The 22202-nt window shown below is 44.1% G+C and overlaps 3 protein-coding genes across 8 annotated transcripts; 1 reads left to right on the top strand and 2 right to left on the bottom strand.

Annotated features, from left to right (window-relative positions):
* Window positions 1-2246: 2246 nt before the first annotated feature.
* On the bottom strand, window positions 2247-6412 carry LOC111068972 (adiponectin receptor protein). 5 transcript variants are annotated; one of them, XR_002607243.2, is made up of 8 exons: window positions 6275-6410; window positions 5319-5685; window positions 4266-4364; window positions 3660-4012; window positions 3287-3588; window positions 3146-3225; window positions 2814-3078; window positions 2247-2759 (listed from the first exon to the last, which is right to left on the bottom strand). XR_002607243.2 is itself a non-coding variant. In XM_022358808.2 (7 exons), the coding sequence occupies exons 2-7, from the start codon at window positions 5646-5648 to the stop codon at window positions 2944-2946; spliced, it is 1299 nt and encodes a 432-aa protein (XP_022214500.1). In that variant the 5' UTR covers window positions 5649-5685; window positions 6275-6410; the 3' UTR covers window positions 2247-2943. The 5 variants fall into 5 exon arrangements, 4 of the variants coding, with proteins under 4 accessions (XP_022214500.1, XP_022214522.1, XP_022214509.1 ...); XM_022358808.2 differs by having other exon boundaries at window positions 2247-3078; XM_022358830.2 differs by lacking the exon at window positions 4266-4364 and having other exon boundaries at window positions 2247-3078; window positions 6275-6412.
* Window positions 6413-8900: 2488 nt separating this feature from the next.
* On the top strand, window positions 8901-14877 carry LOC111069370 (elongation of very long chain fatty acids protein 7). Of its 2 annotated transcripts, none has more exons than XM_022359414.2 (4): window positions 8901-9047; window positions 13109-13223; window positions 13298-13488; window positions 13703-14877. In XM_022359414.2, exons 2-4 carry the CDS (start codon window positions 13166-13168, stop codon window positions 14435-14437), a joined length of 984 nt encoding a protein of 327 aa, XP_022215106.2. In that variant the 5' UTR covers window positions 8901-9047; window positions 13109-13165; the 3' UTR covers window positions 14438-14877. The 2 variants fall into 2 exon arrangements, with proteins under 2 accessions (XP_022215106.2, XP_022215098.2); XM_022359406.2 differs by lacking the exon at window positions 8901-9047 and adding an exon at window positions 11575-11986.
* Window positions 14878-17157: 2280 nt separating this feature from the next.
* LOC111069148 (elongation of very long chain fatty acids protein AAEL008004) lies at window positions 17158-21065 on the bottom strand. Its single transcript, XM_022359055.2, has 4 exons — window positions 20997-21065; window positions 18699-18936; window positions 18055-18620; window positions 17158-17993 (listed from the first exon to the last, which is right to left on the bottom strand). The coding sequence occupies exons 2-4, from the start codon at window positions 18757-18759 to the stop codon at window positions 17724-17726; spliced, it is 897 nt and encodes a 298-aa protein (XP_022214747.1). The 5' UTR covers window positions 18760-18936; window positions 20997-21065; the 3' UTR covers window positions 17158-17723.
* Window positions 21066-22202: the final 1137 nt, after the last annotated feature.

Below are 22202 nucleotides of genomic sequence, written 5' to 3'. Positions count from 1 at the left end.
GACTTATTCGATTAGAGTTGATTTGATTTATTTTTGTTTTCAAAGCATCTTTACATGGAAAACTACAGATCAACGAAATGCAAATAGGAAAAAAAACACACTGGCCGCCACTTTTTGGATATGATTTGGGGGGGGGTGTGGGGTGGTGAATAGGAATAAATATCTTTGTTGTGTATGTGGTATCATTATACGCTTTTAATGTTTTTGAACTTGACAAGATATCCAAAAATTTGCATGATAATGATTTGATGTTCGACTCTGAAAGAATAAATGCTGCCCGCTGCCTGTTGCCTGTTGCCCCATTAGAGTATTGAGCAAAAACATTCTTTGCGCTCTTTTTTGTCTGCACTCTACTCTTGATTATGTAATTTTGGTTGGACTTTTTGTGGCAATCGCCAGCGTACATTAAAACTCAATTAGTGCGTAACAGTTGGAGAACATTGGGGAAAAACGCAGCAAGCCCAACAATTGTTGGCTAGTTGGTAAGTATACATACATATGTACATACATATGAGAGTATGAGTCCGAGGTGAACTGAGGCTGATTGGAAATCAATGAACCAACGAACTGGACACACAGCGGATGCTGGCAACGGCCTTGACCATAACACTTAAACGCCAAAAACCTTCAAATACAAGTTGCTTCTTGTTAGTCTCAGTCGCAGTAGCAGTATCAGTCTATGCCTCAGTCTGAGTCTCTTGGTTCCGACTCAGACTCAAACTCGATCTCGAACTCCGAGTCAGAGTCAGTTTATTGAATTTAACGCATAAAGGCAACTACTGCACAAGACCATTAATAAAGAGCCGAAAGAGCCCAAACTGGGTGGCGGCCTGAACTCAGCAGACGCATTCGAGTTTTGCCGACATTGAACTGCACAAAGCACAAATCACACACATCTCACAACTCCTTAATGACGATGACAGCCCAATCGCGATTGTGAATCCAGCACACATGTCTTCTCTTCCGGCGCTTCCGGATTGATTGGCCTGGCCCAGCGGGCAGTGGAGCAGGTCCCACACCTGACCCGAACAAATTGTCAAATTATGTTTAATGAGAAGTAATTCGAGTACAGCTACAGCATGTGGCGTGGCGTGCATTGGGTAGTCGTAAGAGTACAAGTGTATCGTGTAATTGAAAGTGAAAGCACAGCAGACGATACAATAGTGTTGGGGTTATAAGAGTCACCCACAAACCGCATTGGACTGAGGCGACGGTTCGGCCAAACCAGTTCGTTGTCACATGTAAAACAGAGCTGAGACACAAACTGAAGCATGGACACATATTTCCCCATCTGGCAACGATTTGTAGGCAGTTGATTTGCATTTATTCAGAACGGGTAAATAAAACACTCTTTTGGGGTGTTTTATGGGCCCTGAACCATTGCTTGTTACTCCATGGATCACAGCCAACCATCAACAGAGCTGCGTTTATCGTAATACGCATCGCCGTTTTAGTAATCTGTAAATGGTAAATGGTTAAAATGGGGAAGATAAGTCAAACTAAGGTGAGGCCTTACTTTATTGAAAATATATAATTTTAAAACAAATTTGGTGACTTAACTTTTAACTTAACGAAGCCTCACTGTAGCCTTAATTTATGCAAATGATTGTTGCTCATTAAGGCATATTTGAAACATTTCTATCGGAACAGATTTTGGCCAAATTTGAATCACCTCAACAAGCAATTTTGACTCTATTTTTGTTGCCGTTGAACTTGAATTTTTGCAAATACTCCTTCTTGCACGTGCGCGGTTCTCTCAAGTACTTGTACAAATGTTCGATTATTTGCGCAAAAAGGCTAAACATTTTTAATGATCTACAGTTGCGATAATGGAAACTGGCACACATATTCGTACACACGTACATAGAACACAAGGCAGCGGTGGGAGGCAGACTCAAGACTAGACCACGACTCAGGGGGCTGCTCACTCCATCAAGGGGGTCAAAGTCAACACTCACATTCGCCCAGTCATCAGCAACAAAATGCTTTGCTTTGTCCTCGCCAGCCAAATTCGCGCCGCCAGTCTGAACTAAACTAATAACCCCGGCGCGTATTTCTAATTCTCTATGACGATATTTATGGCAAGGCATTAGGGTGATGGCAACCGTTGCCAAGTCGAACATACATAAATATTAGCAAATTTCGCAGATGCATATCTTTAATGATGGACAATTATGATTAGCAAATGTTCCTTGGCTGAGATTCTGCACTGTAGAACGCGCTTTGAAATCAGTTTTCAATACAAATACAAATTAGAAGTCTTCTTTATTTATTGGTTGCACTTTGGCTTATGTTGGTAATAGATCGGCCATGCATATGCTAAAATATGTGTATGATGGATGGTGGCTGCTGTGAAAACAAGCACTGATACGAGTATGTGTGATTGAATTTCGAATTGAACGTATATTTAGACCTCTTATAACGTTGTTATTGTTTTGTAATCCTAACGATTCTAAGATCATCTAATTGTATAACATAAAAAAAGGAATTTGCTTGCCTTCTTTTTGCCTTTTCAAAAGGTTCTAGTAACCCCGAGCGAATGTCATGTGGCAATGACTGCCCCGCCCACCTGGCCAAGCAACAATCCCTTCGATCAACTAAAGTTAGTATTAAGTAAACGAAATTGGAATTTTTTATAAATAGTTGTACATATATTAATTACTCTACTGCAAATTTCATTCGATAATCAACTTTTGCTAGATTTTCCTTTTGTATAATGAACGATTTTGAATTGGATGATAAATGTGCGTAAATTATGTCTGGAATATGGATCGGTTTTTCATCTATTCGTATAACAAGGTACAGATGCTCACCAAACGCTAAAAATGGTTGCATTGTAAAATTGCGCTAAGTCGCAGTAATTTGTATGTGAATATACTCGTATGTGTGGGATTCTATGTATATATGATTGTATGATTGTATCCTCAGTATCGACATCAGCTTCTAGAAGGTAATAGGCTCAATCGGCACGGTGCATTCGCTGTACATGACACGGTACATGGCCATCTCGGAGATGCCATGGTAGTGCACAAACGCGGCAGCAATCACAAGGATATGGAATATCTGGTGCGATTGTCCCTGCAAATTAAAATTTAACATTGAGTCAAGCATTTTCCTTATGTCAAGAGATAACCCAAAAGCGTACCCAAATGTCGAACTTTCCAGGGAACCAACGCTCGGGAACACGTAGGGCATACAGCAGGGCACCGGCTATGTAGAGAAGGCCTAATAGAGAGAGACAAAATTAGATTTAATCTTCAAAAAATCGTCTGTATAGGCAACTTACCCATGAGGATAAGCCATCCCAGACTGGCACGACTCATCTGGCTGAACCAGCCTTCCATGATGCTGTAGTGAATGGCTGGAATGACGCCGGACAGACCAAAGCTCATGAAAACGCCAGCGCGCAGTGGACGAAATGCTGGCTCCGAGAACTTATCCCACAGTGAGACAACGATAGAGAGCACGCCCAGTACACAGACCACCGAGAGATAGATCACCTTGGGCTGGTAATGACAGTAGAAACCATAGTACAGCCAAGGTACAAAAGACCCCATAATAAGCAACGCAATTCCACAGTAGTCCAGCCTGTGGGTAATTCCATTAGAATTAGCAAACAAAAAAATACATTTTCGATGGTGTTCGGGTTCGGGACTTACTTTGAAAATAATCTCCCCATCTCTACAGAGTGACAGCTTAGTGTGTGGAAAGCAAATGAGAATCCTAAGCAGACGATGGCCCCAATAAAGAAGGCGCCAAAAACGATCTTCTCCTGTGTCTGGATCTCCACCGAGGGACGCGTAATGAAGTAAACTGCCACGCCAATGAAGGCAATGAAGCCCAGCAGATGTGTCCAAATGTTGCCCGTCTCCGTGTGAATGCGGAAAATCGATTTGAAGCACGCCCGGAACGAGGGCAACGGTGGGCGATGACCGCGGTGCAGAAAATCGTTATCCTGTAGCCATTTTGGTAGGTTTTTGTAGTGGCACACCTTCCAGCTGGCCTCCCAGACCTACATACGTCAGCGAAAGTTAAATATAAACGGTTAGTGAACTTGTGAATAAAAGGCAAAGGGTGGGTTTGAGTTTGGGCTTGGGTTAAGGGCCTCAAGTCAGTGGCTAAAAGGGGCATAGTTTCAACACAGAGTATAAAAAAAAAACAAAGTACAAATTATTTACATATTTATTCAAAGGAAAATAGAATGCAACAATGAAAAGGGGGTGTTCCGCTTGAGCCATAGTTCATCCATTATTCAAAGTACTTACCTTGCGTACAAATTCCTCGGCCTGCTCAGCGGCATTGTGGGCCAATGCACCCAAATCGATCTCGTCGGACAGCACACCAGCCTTCAGTACTTCCGTCATCTAAGGGAAGGAAATGATACGGGAATTACACATGCTTCAAACCGGATATGAACAACAAAAGCTTAGACTACACAAACTAAAACGTTTAAACTAAAAGCAAATGGGACTGACGTCTTTATCGATCGCTTGACACTCAATTGAATCTTCGTTCTGGTTCTTCTTCGCGGCGTCCTCGATCGAAGCATCGCTCTTCGGCTCCAGATCCGGGTCCAACACACTCAAGACAACCTCCAGCTGGGACTGCTGCTTGTCTGGCATTTTGAGCGGTAAACAGAGATTCGTTTGAAAACTAAATCTGAGTGTGCGGCACAACGAGCGATTCTACTTTGAAGCATCTGACTGTCGCATACTTAGTTAAAACGGTTTGTATAAACTTTTGTTGGCGGAACAAGACAACAGCAACAACAGCAACAAGAGCAACAAAAACGACGACAAATGCGCCTGGCGATAAGATAGCGCGCCCGAAGCTGCCTCTCTCCGTCCCGTCCCATTATCAGCTCCACATCTGACGTCGTTTGGTTATTTTTCCCACAGTGTACGGGCTAAGCCGCCCCTCGTCCCCTCTAATCCGGAACCGATTGAAAGTATCGAGGAGTGAACTATAATATTCCATGGAATGGTCGATTGGTAAATGCTCTCAGCGTTCTTTAAAGCATTTCCAGTGAAGTATATGTGTCGAATGTTCTATACCTTTTGCAATTGCCACCTGCGGCACTAAGGCAATGGCCACATTGTGGGCCTCTGCAATAGTTCCACCGATAAGAGCAGTCGTCGAACACGACATTCAAAAGACTGCAGATACCTGGAGTGCGACCAACAAAAAGGCGATAAGGAAAGAAGCCGCCGGGTCAGCGATAAGGGAGCACAGCTCTTGACTGCGTAAAATGATTTTTGCACAGCTGTTTAGCGTAAACGACACAAACGGACTCAAACGACAGATCAACATCAACTCACCTCAGCCTCGATGAGCTGTGTGTCCTCCGGTGTGGAGGGCAGTGGGCATCCGGCATCGTCCTCCTCGCCCAGCTCATCGTCGTACTCCAGCAAATGTAGATCATTGGTGCTGATAGAGTCATCCGGTCCCCAGCCGCGTCGCTTGCGAAGAATCATTTGTACCTGCTCGAAGATGTCTTCCTCGGCCTCATCGCTGCCGTGTTGTGTGGCCGTTGTGTTTGCGGTGGTCGACGAGTCCAGGCCAGTGGTTGCGGTGGAGGTCTCCTCCACCTCGGCAGACAAATCGCTGACCGATTTCTTGCGCTCCGTCAGATTCGTAGCAGATTCCATGATAGTGCAGTCCCTTTAGCCTCCCACACAAAAAGTTCTGAAATTTACGAGTTCTAATTAAACTAGAAACAGAAACTAAAGTTTTCCAAGTGAAATGGGATCGACTATTTTTACTTTTTACGATATCACATTCTCAAAAGCATGGCCGGCTTGCTTTATGGGAATTTGATAGGAGAATTGCTTTTATTAGTGCGGCAATACCAATATTTTATATGCATACACATGTGGCTGCCAGCAACAGTCCAAGTGACCTTTGTATCCCAGCCGGTTCTGTAGCGTACATGCCTGGCAAGAGTATGGGTGTGCATATATGCCAGTTAGCGAGTTAGCTGCCAATTAAATCTTTACATAAGATGGGGCAGAGCGTTGCCAACAACAGCAGGGACAGTGGGGGCAGGTGTCACGAGGACTCCAGGGTAACTCTGTGATAACAGCCACATGACACCCACTGAGAACTTCAGCCACAAGGCCACGTGTGACAGCCACCAAACGACACTTTGGATGCACTTTTTTCACGTCACCTGCGCAGTGCACACAATTCAGTTTTCCCAGACCATTGGGGACAGCACGGCCACAACAATTAAGAAGTGGAAAAGGTCTCACTCGCTATGCGTCACGTCACTTACATATCTATGCGCTTCCTGAAGCTTGAGCTGCTGCGGGTGTAACTCCAAAGGACCTTCGAAGTAACCACTTGCCCCAGTAAACAATTAAAAAAAATGTAATTAAATTTTTTGCAGAACCTATTTTTTTTTTGACGCCAGTGTGACCGCTGACCTTTCGATCAAATATACCAAACAACCATCAGAAATATACTGAAATATACCAAAATAAATCGAAATACACCTGCTCATTACCAAAATATACCGAAAATATACTGACGGACACGGCAAGATGCGTTGATATTCCTCGATTTTGATATTCGGTTTAATAATACTAGATAGTTAGCCCTCTCAGCCACTAAAAAAATAATGTTATACAATTCCTCAATAAATTTGGTACAAGATTGGGTAGTTTTCAGAACTCCGTTTTATTGGATTGGTAACATAATAGGGCTCAAACAAAATCGGCCAAAGTATAAAACGTAAGTGTGAACTCCGGTCACACTCCGTCACTGTATACCTTTTTTCTTTCAATCAATCATAAATGTTATTAATGAATTTATGCATTTGATTTGTTATCTGTAAATAAAGTGATCACTGTCCGGATACATATTAATGTCGCAACAATGAATCTTCATTCCATACTTTTATATACCGATATACCGTAAATATACTTTGAACTCAATTTCGACGTCAAAATATCCCGTAAAGTATATAATATAGGTATAATATAACCTGATGCATCGGATACAAGTAGAACTGCCAAATGTATTTTTTTTATATTTACACTCTTTTTTGGATTTTACTGTTTGCCAAGAGACGGTAACACTTATGCGATAACGATTAACGAGACCAGCTGCCAGACAGCTGCGATGTAGCTGCTGTTAAGTTAACATGAAATGGCCATGTTAATTATATGTTAAAGATGGCGGGGATATTTAAAAATACAAAATGTTTAGCAGCGCCTTTTGAGCCAATAATGAAATCACTGCCTAATAGCAATGTAATAGCAATGGCAATGTAGAGTCTATTTTGGATGCGTATAATTTTGTGCGCTTACAAATGTTTCCATTCCTAATTGCATAATTACTGACTTCCAGCAAATGGCAAACAATACAATGTACTTTCATTAGAAAGATCTTTAAATACACCTTGCATTTCCAGCCGCTTGTACTAAAAAATGTAAGCCAATCTAACAAAAAAAATCTCTCTTGGATTTCATATACCTTTGCCAGCGGGTACTTCCCCAACAAAGGCCAAGAATAAACTTGAACTCTTTCGGTTCACCTTAAAAACTAGGCCATTAACGTTAGTTAAGCGATGGAGTGTGTGCTCTCGACTCGTCGTTCTGATAAGCGCTGTCAGAAACTTGGCCAAGGATCGAACGGAGATTTGGCATAAACTCTAGCTAGCGGTACAAAATCGATTATATTAATTTATTGAAGTTCAGGGTCTTTATCACAATATCACAAAAGAGAAACGCAGATAATATACACGACGCTCGAATGACAAACGAGCGATAAAAAAAATGCAAAACGGCTATTTTGTTGCCATTTTCAGTGCGTGTTTTTGTTATTTTTTCATGAAAATGCTAAAGACCCGGAAGATTGTTCCGCTGAGTCGCCGGACGCCAGACGGAAAGTGCACGGACTTGGGTAAACATTAACATTTGCACGGACACTTAGCACGTGGGTGTGGCCCCGGCCGGCCCCTGACCGACATTTGTGGAAAGTGAGTTGAAATTTCCCATCCCATTCCATCGCATCCCATCGCATCATATCCCATCAATGGAGCGGCAAAGTGCTTCCCAAAATACTTGCGGATGGATGTGCTAAGTGGATGGATTTGCGTAAGTAAATAGACCGTAATAAAGACGAATCAGTGTCCGCGTCAGGTCTGGCTGGGGCTGCGACTGGGGCTGGGGATGGGGCTGTGACGAGTGTCATATAAGCCTACGATTGAGTCAGACTCAGGCCCAATGTGTGGACTGTATTGACGTGACAACGATAATAAATCAATTGTCTAGCGGTTAATTTAAAGCCAAACATTATTTCGGTTTATTTTCGTATTCGCCTATCCCCCTTTTCTCCTCGTCTGCGTCTCCGTCTTCGTTTTCGGTTTCTCTTTTGGGGCGGGTTGGCCTTTTTTTTGATTATATTTTTTTCTTTGCGATAGGATCTGCATGTTTTGTTGGCCAATTTGGGGGATAGGGTTAATAAACTTGTTCAAAATAAAGCACAGAAGTGGCAGAAAAGCGGAGCCAGCAGTTTTGCTTTCTTTTTGGCCAACACATTCGTTTTAATTGCTTCAAACTTGACCTTACCACCGGAGATCTGAAAAACCGAGCAACAAAACTGAAAACTAAAATTGGCCATTAACGCGGCTTCGACTTGCATTGGCATCGGGTCGAAAGACAGACAGAGAATATACTATATCTATGTGTACACTGTACATACAAACATACATACATATATGTATCTGTATGTATAGCGAACGGCGCAGCTGAAGTCGACGCCAGCAGCAGAGCAGAGCAGCAAGCAGCAAGCAGCGACGTCAGCGGCAAAAACATGGCCAGCCCGGGCCCGGAGCCCGCGAAGCTCGTACATTTTGTTTATTTATACAGCCGAGCGTGTAGAACTCCATATTAGTGTCTTCTTGGCGTTGGCCCCAGTCGAGTCCGAATCTCTTCCAGCGTGCGGCGTGTGTGAGTGAGTGAGCTGATTCCTCGGAGGGAACCCCAAACGCGTACGACGTGCAGAAAAACAGGCAGAAGCCATCCACAGAGCGGCCAGAACAGGTACGGAAGTGATTGAATTTTTGTGTGAGGGGGACATGTGAGGTGTGAAAGTGTTGCATAAATTAGAGAGCAAGTTTTCGGCATGGAACCCAAATCCCTAACCCAAATCGGTTGAAACTGAATTGCCCAGCCAACAGAACAAAAGTGGCGCCTGACCAAACGTTGCGCTCGACTTGACCAACTTTTGTTTTTGCTGCTCTTTGGACAGTGTACTGGACTGTGTACAGTGTACTCCTCTGATGGCTGGGGGACTGGGGACCGCTGTCTGTCTGAGATTTTTACTAGTCGGCCTTAACCCAATGCATTGCACATAGATTAAATGCTGAAAACTGGCTTGAGGAGCTGCAATTTTGCCAGTCAGCCAAGGCCAAGACTCGGGCAGCATTGAGGCGGCCAAAACTAAACGTTCTGAACTTGTAATCGATTGCAATTCAATTTGCAGCTGCATCAGGTGCCTGGCCTCCATCTGCACCCCATCATTCCATTGCGTGCACCCGACCCCGCCAGCCGTCGTTAAGTCATGGTTAAGCAAACAAATTAGATGACCATTTGTGCCTGTTCCCCGTGCAAAAGTTGCCAGCCATTCCATCCATCCGTTACAGTTCCCAAAAAAACAGAGAAGAAAAACACACCGAAAGACAAAAAAAAAATCCAATTAACGCTGCAAATATTTACCCAGTAATTAAAGATTGTCAGAGGAGCGTCTGCCCAAAGAGTCTCTGACTCCGAACCGAACCTGACTCTGACTTGTGTTAGCTATGGATTTGGATTTGGATGTGTGGATATATATATCCCACATATGTATATAGTTGCCAAGTGCTCGGCTGACTCGACGGAATGGGTTGACTGGCTTGCTGGCTTGCCTCCTCTGTAAATGCCTCGGCTGGCAGAAAAAAAAAAAAATTAATTTACTGCGCTAAGCAAGCACGAAACCATAAAACATATGCACTTGACACAGCCAGAGCTAAATGATTAACCTGTTGCACTCCCTCCTCTCGAAACCCCAAAACGAAACGAAACGAAACGAGTCAGAACGTGCCAGCGAGGGTTGCCCGACTCGACCCTATACCCTAAGAATTAGTTACAGTACTGAGTTCTTCTGCCTGATACACTGCTGATACCCTACCGCCATGGGGGCTAATGTATTCGGGAACTTCACATGCCTCGCTGATTGTTTTCATTTACACAACACAAATGCGTGTGAAAATCGTGTTGCGATGACGATAATCCATAGGAAAACATCCGCTCATATCCGAACACAAGAGGCGCGCTCGTCAAACACCAACACTTGACGACAAAATATTAAGATCTTTTTTTTGTGGCATGCATTTGGCAAATGCAATTATGCAAAAGACACATGCAAAAGCTGCAATCTGGCGGCTCATTAATAGCAAATGAATCACAGATGGTTTGGTTTGTTTGGGTGCTTGGATTAGACCATGCATAGAAGACTAATGCTAATGCTAATGTCCCCCAACGGCCTTCATTAGATCCCAAATTAGTGGCAAATTAAGTTGTTTTTATTTCGTATTTGTTTCTTTGTTTCATGTTGAAAATTCATATAAATTAACGCCTTTTGCGGGGCTTTTCCGCACTGTCCAGACAGCTTTTGGGTGTTTAGATGCTCGTACTTTTCGCATTAGTCACACAGAGAGCCCCAAAAAAAGAGAACCAGAAACAGAAACCGAAACTGAAGCTGAAGCTGAACGATTGTTAAATTGTTCGGTAGACCCATGTTCGAGTGTACAGCACGCGGTGCGGAGACCTGGCTGGGGGCTGGGTAAACCCACTTCGTAGTTGCGATTCTGATAATGCTGACAAGGCGTTCGACAAGCACCTCTGAAAGGGTATGAAATTGGCAAAAAACCAGAATCAATTATGCATACAAAACACATATTTTATGCGTGCGTGGCAGTTGCCGCTGCCGCCGCTGCTGCTGCTGCCACCTCTCCTTGTTCGTTTCTTAATTTATTTGTTCCTATTTGTCGAGCTGTTTAGTGTCGAGTGTCCCAAGGCGGGGCAGCCGGAAGACAGAGTCCGTCCCAGCGTGCACCCAGCAATGGTCGGGGCGGCCTTTGGGCTTACAAAAGTGTACCAAAACCAGAGACAAGTCTCACTGCAAGGCTTACACTAGACGGCGGGGTGCGGTGTTCGGGGTGCCCCTAAATTGGTGACATGACAGGAGGACAGGCGGTGCTGACAGCTTCAGCGTCAGCGGCCAGTGCGACTGACTCAGACGACGACGACGCGCCGTGTCGATTGGCGTCACATTTTTGGTCGTGATGATGCTCAAAGCTCACTTTTCCTGTCTCCAGTGTCAATCTATGGATGCCAAGTGCCTTGCATACGAATGGGTCTAGGAATTGCCATCGCAATGGGCTACAGAATGGGAATAGGAATAGGAATGGTAATGGTAATGGGCATGGGTATACACGGGTACACGGGCATGAGTATGGGGCTGTAACCCTGACAGAGACCCAGTCTCAGTCGCTGTTGGCAGTCGCACGGTTGCAGTCCGCAAAATATCAATCACACGCCGTGTATAACCAATTAGTGGCACTGGCAGTGGCAGGTGGCAGGTGGCAGCAAATGGCGACTCTCCAAATTCAATTACCCGCCATGTGATCCATGAAAATTGCTGACATTAGAGCACAGAAACGGTGCACTTTTAAAACTCCAGTCATTTGACAGTCATTAAAAGTCGAACTCTGAGCAGGCCTTGATTTCAAAGTTCCTTTTCCAACAAATAATAAAAAAAAACACAATGTTCTAGTCGAGTGCAGGAAAATAATTATAAATATATCAAAGTTAAAAGAGCACCCGAAACCCGCTTGATCTCCCCGCCGATGCCACAAACTGGATATGTGGCGACCAGCTAATTATAGACGCTAATAGTATTCCAGAAGATTCTGCCTCAAGTTCCGGTTCGAGTTGCCTAGGTCAGTGGTTAACGTACAGACTCTAAAACTATAACTATAACTAAAACTACAAACTATAAACCATAAAACCAACAAACAAAAATTAATGTTACATAAGAACAAGTTCTGAAAAAGATTTGTAATTGAATACATTCCGGTGAATCCATATCCACATTTATTCGATCAAACCAACGATGTTCCGTGTGCAATTTGAATAACAATACAAAACCTAACAATCGCCCAAAAATGAAGACAGAACAGAACAGAACCCAACCAATCGAGGCTGCTATGTAAATGCTTAGAACATAAACGATGTGAGTGTGCCGTGTGCCGTGTGCTGGTATCTTGAAGATATAAACAGAGAGATACGAGATACGGCATACATACATAGATACTCGTACAAGATGAATGCCAAAGTTAGACCGACTTTAGTGCCAAGGCGAGAAATTCAAATGAAGCCTTGAGTTTGGCTCTGTTCAGGTTTCCAAGCCATTGACTTGCGGTCGTGGTCAGCCAAGAATCTTAAATACCCAGCCAGCAGCCAGCAGCCAGCAACCAGCAATCAACAGCCAACAGCCAGCATCTCATCTCTGTAATGCGAATCTCTTGCCATTATTGATTTTGAGATGCCATCATATGCCATCGTCATCGGTATTGGGATTGGGGTGCACCAGTAGCAGCCTCGGATAACAGCTCATTTTTTTTATCTGGATTCGTTTCGCTGTCGTCATTCATCATTCGATTTGGATTTCGCCTTGTCTCTGGGCCTCGTCTCTGGCTCTCCCTGCTGCTGGCTGCTTGCTGCTGGCTGCTTTCTGCCTCGTTCCTTGTCCCGTTTTGCATATGGGATAACTAAATAAGACTTCTCTTACATTTAATTAATAACGCGTTTGCGTAGTTGACTTCTGGCATTCCCATGCGGATCACGCTCCTCTCGCTAGCATAATCAATAGCCCGCGACTCTCGAGCCGCGACTCGAACTCGAACGTGCTGAGCCTCTCTAAGCACTCGCGCTTTTAGAATATCTTTTCATTCAATATTTTGGCAACGCGGCGTGCGGACGTCGAGCTCTGAATTTTCGATTTTCGATTTTCGGGCGAAAATTTCTAAAGTCTCTTTACCTCTCTTCCGCCCTTCCTGCAGTTGCCAATTGCAGAATCCGAATCGGAACAAAACTAAAACCCGCAACAACCAGCCACAATGACTACGTACATGAAGATATTCGAGGAGCGCATCTCCGGCCTGGCTAAGGGCGTGGGTGAGTAAAATATAAATACGGGGGAAAACTCCTGTGGAATCATCAAGCTAACCATTGAAACCCCTTTCGTGTAGATGAGACTGTGGACAGCTGGTTCCTGATGAGTTCGCCAGCGCCTGTGGTTGGTGTTGTTTTGCTCTACCTGGCATTTGTTCTGAAGATCGGACCCGAGTTCATGAAGAACCGCAAGCCCATGGATCTGAAGCGTATCATGGTGTTCTACAACGCCTTCCAGGTGTGCTACTCCATTTGGATGTGTCGCACGGTGAGTCCATAAAACCCGTCATAATTATTCCGATCATAAAAGAGGCATCATAGAGGCTGCTGAGGCTCCCCATTGATGTATTATTCAGCCATCATAAGCACCCTATAAACGTGCTCGTGCAACATATTAAACGGGGGCAGCTTTTCATTAAATATTCAAATATAAACATACATTTCTTAGCAATCATTTAAGCATTTCTCTCCTTCATTTACAGTCCATCCAGGAGAGCAATGTGATATCCTCGATCTTCTCGAAGAAGTGCGAAATCAATCGCACACGTGAGCAGAATCTAACTTTGTACTCGGGCGCCTGGTTCTACTTCTTCTCGAAGATCATCGACCTGCTGGACACGACGTTCTTTGTGCTGCGCAAGAAGAACAACCAGGTGTCGTTCCTGCATGTCTACCACCACACCATCACCGTCCTCTTCTCCTGGGGCTATCTGAAGTACGCGCCCGGCGAGCAGGGCGTCATCATTGGCATCCTCAACTCGGGCGTGCACATCATGATGTACTTCTACTACATGGTGGCGGCCATGGGACCCCAGTACCAGAAGTACCTCTGGTGGAAGAAGTACATGACAAGCATCCAGCTGATCCAGTTCGTCCTGATCCTCGGCTACATGTTGGCCGTCGGCGCCAAGGGCTGCAACATGCCCAAGACACTCACCTTCTTCTTCGTGGGCAACACCGTCATCTTCCTATATCTGTTCGGCAACTTCTACCGCAAGACCTACAAGAAAAACAAGGGCATCGATGGCAGCTCTCGGACCGGCAGCAGTCTGGCCCAATCAGCACTCCGAGCCGCCGGCGGCATGGGCTGCATGCCCAGGCAGAGCCTCAACCCGAGCCAGATTCAGAGTCAGAGCCAGATCCAGAGCCAGGGACAGCCGGCCAAGCCATATATCGATCTGAACAACAACAGCGTGAAGCCGCAGAAGCTGGAATGAACGCGAGCCCTGGTTTGGTTGGGTTTCAGTGTAGAAATAATTGTTTTGTAGAGCGGGGCTTTAGTCTAGTTTGTAGTGTATCTCTTAATCTCTATGTCTACGCATCTGTAGCAGGTATCAGGCACAACGTACCATCTATGATGTATGATGTATGTATAATGTTTATGCCGAAGCAGCCGAAGATTACAACCCAAAAAATAGCTAGGATCGTAAGAGTGTGCCTGATTGTGGTCTGACAGTCTGACTGAGTATGTGTTAATGTTTTCCCAGAGTTTGAGTTTGAGTTTGAGTTTGATTTTGAGTTTCAGTGTGCGAGTGTGCGTGCGAGTGTGTGATAGAGTTCTTATTAATGAAATGCAGCCGTTAATCGTTTCTCGAATTGTCATCTCGGAAACAAGAAACAAGAAAAATTGAATAAAACTTTGATTTTTTATCTTTAATAAAACCAGGTCTTTGTGTCTGTTCTTTGCCGGTTCGAGACGGGTTTCGCATTAGATAACAACAAACGCCAAAAACCTGTTGTATCCCCATCCGATTATTTATGACAACGCCAGCGTCCCATCCATACCCAAATCATTTCCGAACTCTTGTGTCGGGCCACGCGCTTCATACCACCACCCCAAATAAAATTATGCAGATCTGCCATATGCCATCTGCCATCGGCGATCTTCTAGATATTCTTCTGCGGCACATTACGCATGATTAATGCCTCGCGATTAATCTCAGAATCTCCCAGTCCCCGAATCTCTTTATCTCTGAATCTCCCAGTCTCCGAACCAGCTCTGTTCTGGCCATCGTGGGCTCCTAGCCATGAACTTGGAACCTGGCACGCGTGCTGCTCTTCTGGTTATGCAATGGCTGCTAACCAGTTTTCGGGTCCGGCTCAGACACCCTGGCGACGCGGAGAGTGTGGTCATTGCTAAATTAGAAATTCTAATTACTTTTTTTAGACCTCTTTCGAATTAATTCTCACACACACACGCCGGGCAACGTTTGCAGAATACCCAACTCGTATTTATGCTGATTAGGGGGGCAAAAACTGTAAGTTTCGTTCGAGTCAAAGTTCAAGGGCCATTTAAAGAATTCCGATATTTACCCGAGTATTTGTTTAAGTTTTGCTGTACGCAGGGTTTAGCATTTTTAGACAATTTTGTCACCCACTTGGGGGATTTTTATCTTCGACAAACAGTTAGTTAAGCATTTTGAATTTTTCAGCTAAAAAGTGTGCACTGTTTTTTTAGTTGTAGAATTCATGTAAAATGCATGTCGAATTTCCATTGAAAGATATGCCCCTCAGCCGCCATGTAACCGAGGGTCATGATCAGCATCAGCCTTGAAATGTAGATCGATTAAAACAAGAACAAAAATATAAAAAATTATATTTAATATGGAAGATATGGAACGATGAACGGACAGGTGTCGCCACGGAGACATGTAGTTGGGGTGTAGATAAATATGCCAGAAAACGGACACGGAAAAGCTTCAAGCATTTAGAGCTCAATAATAAATGTTGGGTGCTCGGAATACCCTGCTTAGTTTTCTATACTATACTGTTCAATCAGCCCGATCAGATCTACGATGATCATGACATAAAACACGTATGAAACTGGCTCCGCTTGGGCCAGTCCTCAGGCTGGCAAAAGAAAGAGGTTTTGCTTTGGGCTTTCGGTGGTTGGCTTTTGTGTGCCTGTGCCTGTTTTTGTGTTTGTGTTTGTGGTCAAGATCAAGGTCAATTGCCCAAAGCAAACCGGCTTTATTGAATACTGTATCCGCAGAGCGACTGGCACCACTTGAAGATGCGTTTCCACTTCCGCTTTGGGTTCCGTTTTGACTGATTGATCAATAAAAGGTTGTGGAATTTATCAGATCTTCATCTCAACAGCTTAGCGTATGTTTTCTGCGCGTATGCTCAAGGTGCCTTTTAAATGAGCTTCTAATGAGCGGATCCGGACCGAGGCAAGACGATTATCGATGGCAAGTGGACCAATCTTCTAAAACCGCTCGACCGTGTTCTCAGAGCCTCGTAAGAACTCAGAACTGGATATGTTCAGCAGCAGCAGCAGCATCACACCACCTTCGGACCTGTTCGGGGGCCACGCCTATTAAAATTCAAATATCGCTGCGATTACGTATCTGTTGGCTTCCGCAGATGAATGAATGAATGGCCTGATCTGACTATTGTATATTGTATGTTCCTTGAGAATGGATTTCCTTAAGCGTCTGTCAGGTGCTGCCCATATAATTATCAATGAGAAGACTTTGCCTGGGAAAGGGTGTGGCTGGGTGACCTAAACAAATACTGTTTGCCTTTTTGTGGTGCGCTCACGCGTACAAGAGCCAAATAGTTCCTTAAGCAAATGCTTTTATGATTGCGTCAATTGGTTTATCCATAGGAAGTGGGCTCAAGTGGCAAGGAGGAGACATCTTCCCACACTCTGATCCATTGCTATGTTATCCAATGGCAATATCGTGTATAGTTTATTTGAAAACACTTTTAGGCCGATCAATTGTGCAAAAACATTTCCTGAACACATCTTGCAGTTGAATCAAAGATGAACACAATTTATGGAAGATTCAAGAGCCCACCCCAGCAGACGACCCACCCAACAATCCATTCATTGAACAAACAAAGAAACATTCTTATTGTTTTTGTTTTTATAAAATTTTGTAGAAAAAATTCTAGTTTATTTGTAAGATTTTTTGTTTTGTTTTGTTTTGTTGTTTTAGCTATACGTAAATATCTTTTTGTCTTGGTTTATAACTACTTTACATACCGATGCGTATATAAAACCTTAAGAAAACATATTCATATGCGTACCTACATTTATTTACACAACTAACACTTCTCCTCCAACATCTTCTGTGTGTGTGGGGCTTGCGTTTACCTAACTTACTTGTAGCTTAGTTCAGTTTTGACCGAAAGACATACAAGCACTTCTTTCATCTGGTGTCCGCCCGAGCGGACATCAAACGAGGCGAGCGATGATGGCGACGGCTGCAAAAAGCAATTTTAACTGTTTGAACATTTACGAGTACATATACATACACACTCGTGCGACGAGTAGCATGTATATGTATATGTGTATCTGTGTATCTGTATCTTGAAAACCTCATTTGTTCCAATAGACGAGTGTATGGTGTTTTTGGCGGCGGATTACTTAAGAAATTAGTCAACAAAGTTGCACATAGAACATGGGATCTCAGCTCAGCTCTCAGTGTGTGCCCCGCTTTGTATGAGTATTGAAAGGGGGGGAGGGATGGGATTGGTATAACATCTACGCTGGGCCTACAAGGCCTTCTGCTTTTGCATCAGCTCCAGGTCCTTCGCTGCCACCTTATTCAGATCCTTGGCACAGCTCTCGTTATTGTTGTCCGCCTGCAGAGCCTTGGCCTTGGCAGCCGCCTGCTTCTTCTTGTAGGACTTCTGGTAGAAGTCGTTGAACAGGAAGTAGAAGAAGACGGCATTGGGCAGGGTGAAGCAGACAGACCACCGGGGATAGCCGCAGTCCGTGTACAGCAGCTGGGTCTGATGGATGAAGGCGCAGCAGAACTGGATCTGAAATGCTAAAAGTTATAGCACACCATTTGAGATGTTTTATATTTTATTGATGGCTCACCATTTGCAGGTTGGTGATGTACTTCTTCCACCACAGATACTTCTGCATCTGGGGACCGAAGGCGGACAGGAAGTAGTACGAGTACATGATGATGTGCACGAACGAGTTGATCATGCCGATGAAGGTGCCGTGGCCGCCGGGGTAGTATTTGCTGGTGCCCCAGCTGATCATCGGCATCACGGTGTGGTGGTAGACGTGCAGGAAGGTCACCTGGCGATCGTTTTTGCGCAGCACAAAGAAGATCGTGTCCAGCAGCTCGGTGATCTTGGCCAGATAGTAGACATAGACGACGCGCGCCTCCCTGTAGGCCTTGGGTGTGCGCGACCAGTCGACGGGCTGGCAGCGCCAGCTGTAGTTCTGCCAGATGACCACGCCCTCGTACACCATCCACACGCTGAGCGCCACTTGGAAGAAGTTGTACACCAGGAGGGTGCGCTCCAGCTTGAAGGGCTTCCGGTCGCGCATGAAGCGCGGGCCCCAACCCAGCACGAAGAACAAGTACAGGCCGAGGATGACGAGCAGTGGCAGGGGGGACTTGATCAGGAACCAGTCATTGGTGCGGGGATCTACAGCAGGACAGTACGGACAGTGGCATTGAGCAAAGCGTTCCTGTTCCTACATAACTTTAATGGGTCTCGACTCACCTGCCAACTCGATGAACAGAAAGTTCCAATAATCCGTTTGCGTTGCGTTGACGGCAGCCATTTTTAAATGTCTCTTTTGTCCCTCAACCTCAAGAAACGTATGCAGTATAGTGGGTTGGGTTGGGTTGGGTTCTGATGTGATGTGATGGATCTTCGGTGTGAAACTTAAGAATCTGCTAAGCTCGCGTCGCAACGTTCCTCAAATGCTCAATGTTCGAACGAACGAGTTTTGCCAAATCTAAATATCGGGGAAGGGAAGGGGAGGAAGCATGGATGTTAAGTCTGGATGAGCGAAAGAGGTTTGTATTTTAAGTTATGTTAATGCCAGCCACCACTAGATAGTAATTGATTGTCATGGCGGGGCACTGTTGCCGGGAGATGGAGATCCGAAAGCTGCATAAATATAATAATAATAATAATAATCAGAGCCGAAACAGAATAGCAATTGGCCACAGAGTGACCGAAACTTTTGTCTTCACTTCGTCTGGTCGTACACTCCATACGGAAAGCTGTCGCCGTTCGCTTGCGGAGGTGAAATGTCATGAAATTATCATGTAACAGTAACAGTAAATTATATTCATTATTATGAATTAAACAACAAACAAAACACACACACAACAAATTGGTGGTCACCACATGGCGATGGTTGCCACACGGCCTGCCTGCCTGCCTGCCAGCAAATTTGGTACGGTCGGATTCCGTGGCGCCACGGCGTCTCACGTGTGGAACGACAGATACAGCAGATGCGGGTAATCGTAATACCCACACACACACACATTCACTCCCAAAACTCGAAACAAATTAATTTTGTGTTGAGCTTTTTGTTTTGGCTCCTCTTTGAGCTAAAATCAACAACAACAACAAAATCAGGTTGGAGTTCATCTGTTGAATTGCATCGAAGACGCAATGCTCTGGCTATAGAGAACAATTATTTAAAGGAGGAATTCATCTACGATCTGCATTCGAGTTCTCTTCCCTTTGATAGCTAAAATTCTCTTTAAAATCAATCAACTCCATCTAATTATACGAGATTATGAAATGACGTTCATTGACTTCCAGTTTCACACTTGAACTTGGCACAGACCGATTAAGAGCCATAGAAATACCGAAAACAACTTCTTGAGCTACCAACAATCGCAAGCATTTCGTTTTCGATTTCTTTGGTCGTTTTCGAGGCTATTGTGATCAACTTCTGGGGCTTTTCATCTCGAGAGAGATCTCAAGAGATCTGAAGTGTGCAAAGTGAGGAACAAATTGAGATAATAAATGAAGCATAAATATTTTGAAGGGCAAGTTGGTCAACAGTCAACGGGTCTATCAACGGGTTTTTGGCCATTGTGGTTTTCGGCCAGCCATTTCCTGCACTTGCTCTCATGAATATTAGCTGCAGCCATCAAGACAGAATGGGGCTGCAAAATGGGGCGATAAAGCACCACAGCACGACATCAAAGGTGCTAAACAATTTTGTGGTGTGGTCCCACAAATATATTATCAAGCAAATCCAGTTTATCAATTGGTAAAAATCGTTGCACGACCTTGCCACAGTCTGGCTCTGATCTCTGATCTTTGGTGTAAATTCTGGTGCCAATCGCTGGAAAACCTGGCCGCCTGAAGCTCCGTCGTGTCTGGCTGATCATTGTCAACAAATTTAATGGGGCATTTCCACTTGGTTAGTCACTTGTCAAATAGTCGGCGGCTCTCTCTTGAAGATCTTTGGACTTCTTTTTTTTTGGTTTTGGTTTTGGTTATGGGCCTTGACCACGCCTAAAGCCAACGCACACAATATTGTGTCAACTGTTGCCCAATTCCAGACCAGACCAGACCAAATATTGCTAATTTGTGTGAATTTGAATGTGATGCAACACCTGACAGTTGACCTTGTCAGGGAAATGTAGGAAAATACAAAGGGTATTGTGGGAGACGTTTTAGGGATTCTAAGATTTTAGTGATGTTTGCATCAGACTCTTAAGATTCTTGTCTCCCACTGATTATGATTCTGCTTCTGCTTCTAAATATAGATATATGTATAAATATTTGATTGATCTGATTGTTCACACACACGCACTCACACACTCACACACACCCACACACACACACACACAATTTCGAGAGCTTTTGGGGCACCTGTTGCAATCGCTTCGATTGCCGTGCACTTAATTTACGACAACTCTTAATGTTAGCACCATGACAACTGTTTTTGTTTTTGTTTTTGCTAGTTTTGCTCTGCTCGCTTCATCTGCTTCTGATGACTGATATGCTAAGGTAGTAGTTTCGTAGATATGAGGAGAGGAGAGAGACCTTTGCTGGCATCCGCTACCCACGAGACTTGTACGCGCACTGAACTGCTACGTCGAGCTGCACGGCGCTATGTATAAAAATTTCGTCTAAAGGTTCGATTCGGTTTCGCTGTTTCTTTGGCTCTGTTTTTTGGGCTCTATTGGTTTTGTTTTTGTTTCAGTTTCGATTTTGGTTTCAGTTTTTTCTTGTTGTTGTTTTTGTTTTGTTTTTTGGGGCCCTCTGGCGTCTGCTGCTCATCTTCATCTGCGAACCGAAACGTTCTTTTGTGGCCGCTCCGCTCCGTTTGATTGGAGGCTGCGATCGAGTCACATCGAACGATTGCCTGATCTCGTTTTGCTATTCAGAATTATGATGACAGCAGCTCATAGGGTTTTGGGTATACTCGTAATTCTCCATGTGTTTGTTTATGACTCTAAATAAATATGCGTCCGTGTTGCCGGTGTTCAGTTGCTGCTGGCTTATTTTGCCAGAATATTAATTTGTTTTCTATTCTTTTTGGATGTACAGACAGGTTCATAAATAATTCTTGAATAGTTTGCAATAATAATGGATATAGCGTTGCAGCAATTTTTGGCTAACTTAAAGGATGAGGAAATAGTTTCTCATACCTATATAAATTAAAAGAAAAAAGGAACCTGCTAACTAAATAATCTGCTAATTAAATTTTCATTTGGTGTCGCCTTTCTGTTTCTTCCAATTCTTCCATTTTCATTGCTTCGGCTTGCGATTTATTCCACTTTTGATTGATCAGCCTTGACCCACATTAAATACTCTTCAGATTTCTTTCCGCATCATGTTAAACTCTAGAACAATATGTTTCTCTGGGGTGGAGCGGGGGGGCCTCATGCGTACCTTTGTTAAGAATTCTGTTTACCTTTTTGGGCCATTACGGAAAACTGCCCAGTCCACAAAATTCTCCAGCACTGTGTACGTAAAAGCTGTAAAATGCCCGAACTGACTTAAACAAGCATAAAGCGTTAATAGCACCGAATAATTTACGGATTTGTTGGCACAATTCTGAATCGTTTCAGATGTAAAGTTCCGTTAAAAGCGAGTTAATTCAAGGGTACACGCGCTCTGGCCAATAATTTACATACCAATTCTTTTTTGGGGGCCCAGGGCTCTCCTCACCATCGATTCTAACGATCCACAATGATCACAGCGCAGCGATTAAAGCCACTTCCGGGTCAAGACTATCATTCGGTA

This window comes from Drosophila obscura, unplaced genomic scaffold (genome assembly GCF_018151105.1).
Source record: "Drosophila obscura isolate BZ-5 IFL unplaced genomic scaffold, ASM1815110v1 contig_150, whole genome shotgun sequence".
Lineage (NCBI taxonomy): Eukaryota > Metazoa > Arthropoda > Insecta > Diptera > Drosophilidae > Drosophila > Drosophila obscura.
This window is presented reverse-complemented; position numbering and strand designations above follow the sequence as displayed.

Bases quoted from the DNA above. Each gene is read 5' to 3' on its own strand.
- LOC111068972 (XM_022358808.2), bottom strand. From the start codon at position 5,648: ATGGAATCTGCTACGAATCTGACGGAGCGCAAGAAATCGGTCAGCGAT. The intron at 4,365-5,318 runs GTGAGTTGATGT...TCCTTCCCTTAG, and splicing joins CACAGCTCATCGAGGCTGAG to ATGACGGAAGTACTGAAGGC. The intron at 3,226-3,286 runs GTAAGTTGCCTA...TCTCTCTATTAG, and splicing joins GGGATGGCTTATCCTCATGG to GCCTTCTCTACATAGCCGGT.
- LOC111069370 (XM_022359414.2), top strand. From the start codon at position 13,166: ATGACTACGTACATGAAGATATTCGAGGAGCGCATCTCCGGCCTGGCT. The intron at 13,224-13,297 runs GTGAGTAAAATA...CCTTTCGTGTAG, and splicing joins CGGCCTGGCTAAGGGCGTGG to ATGAGACTGTGGACAGCTGG. The intron at 13,489-13,702 runs GTGAGTCCATAA...CTTCATTTACAG, and splicing joins CCATTTGGATGTGTCGCACG to TCCATCCAGGAGAGCAATGT.
- LOC111069148 (XM_022359055.2), bottom strand. From the start codon at position 18,759: ATGGCTGCCGTCAACGCAACGCAAACGGATTATTGGAACTTTCTGTTC. The intron at 18,621-18,698 runs GTGAGTCGAGAC...GTCCTGCTGTAG, and splicing joins TCTGTTCATCGAGTTGGCAG to ATCCCCGCACCAATGACTGG. The intron at 17,994-18,054 runs GTGAGCCATCAA...TTAGCATTTCAG, and splicing joins ACATCACCAACCTGCAAATG to ATCCAGTTCTGCTGCGCCTT.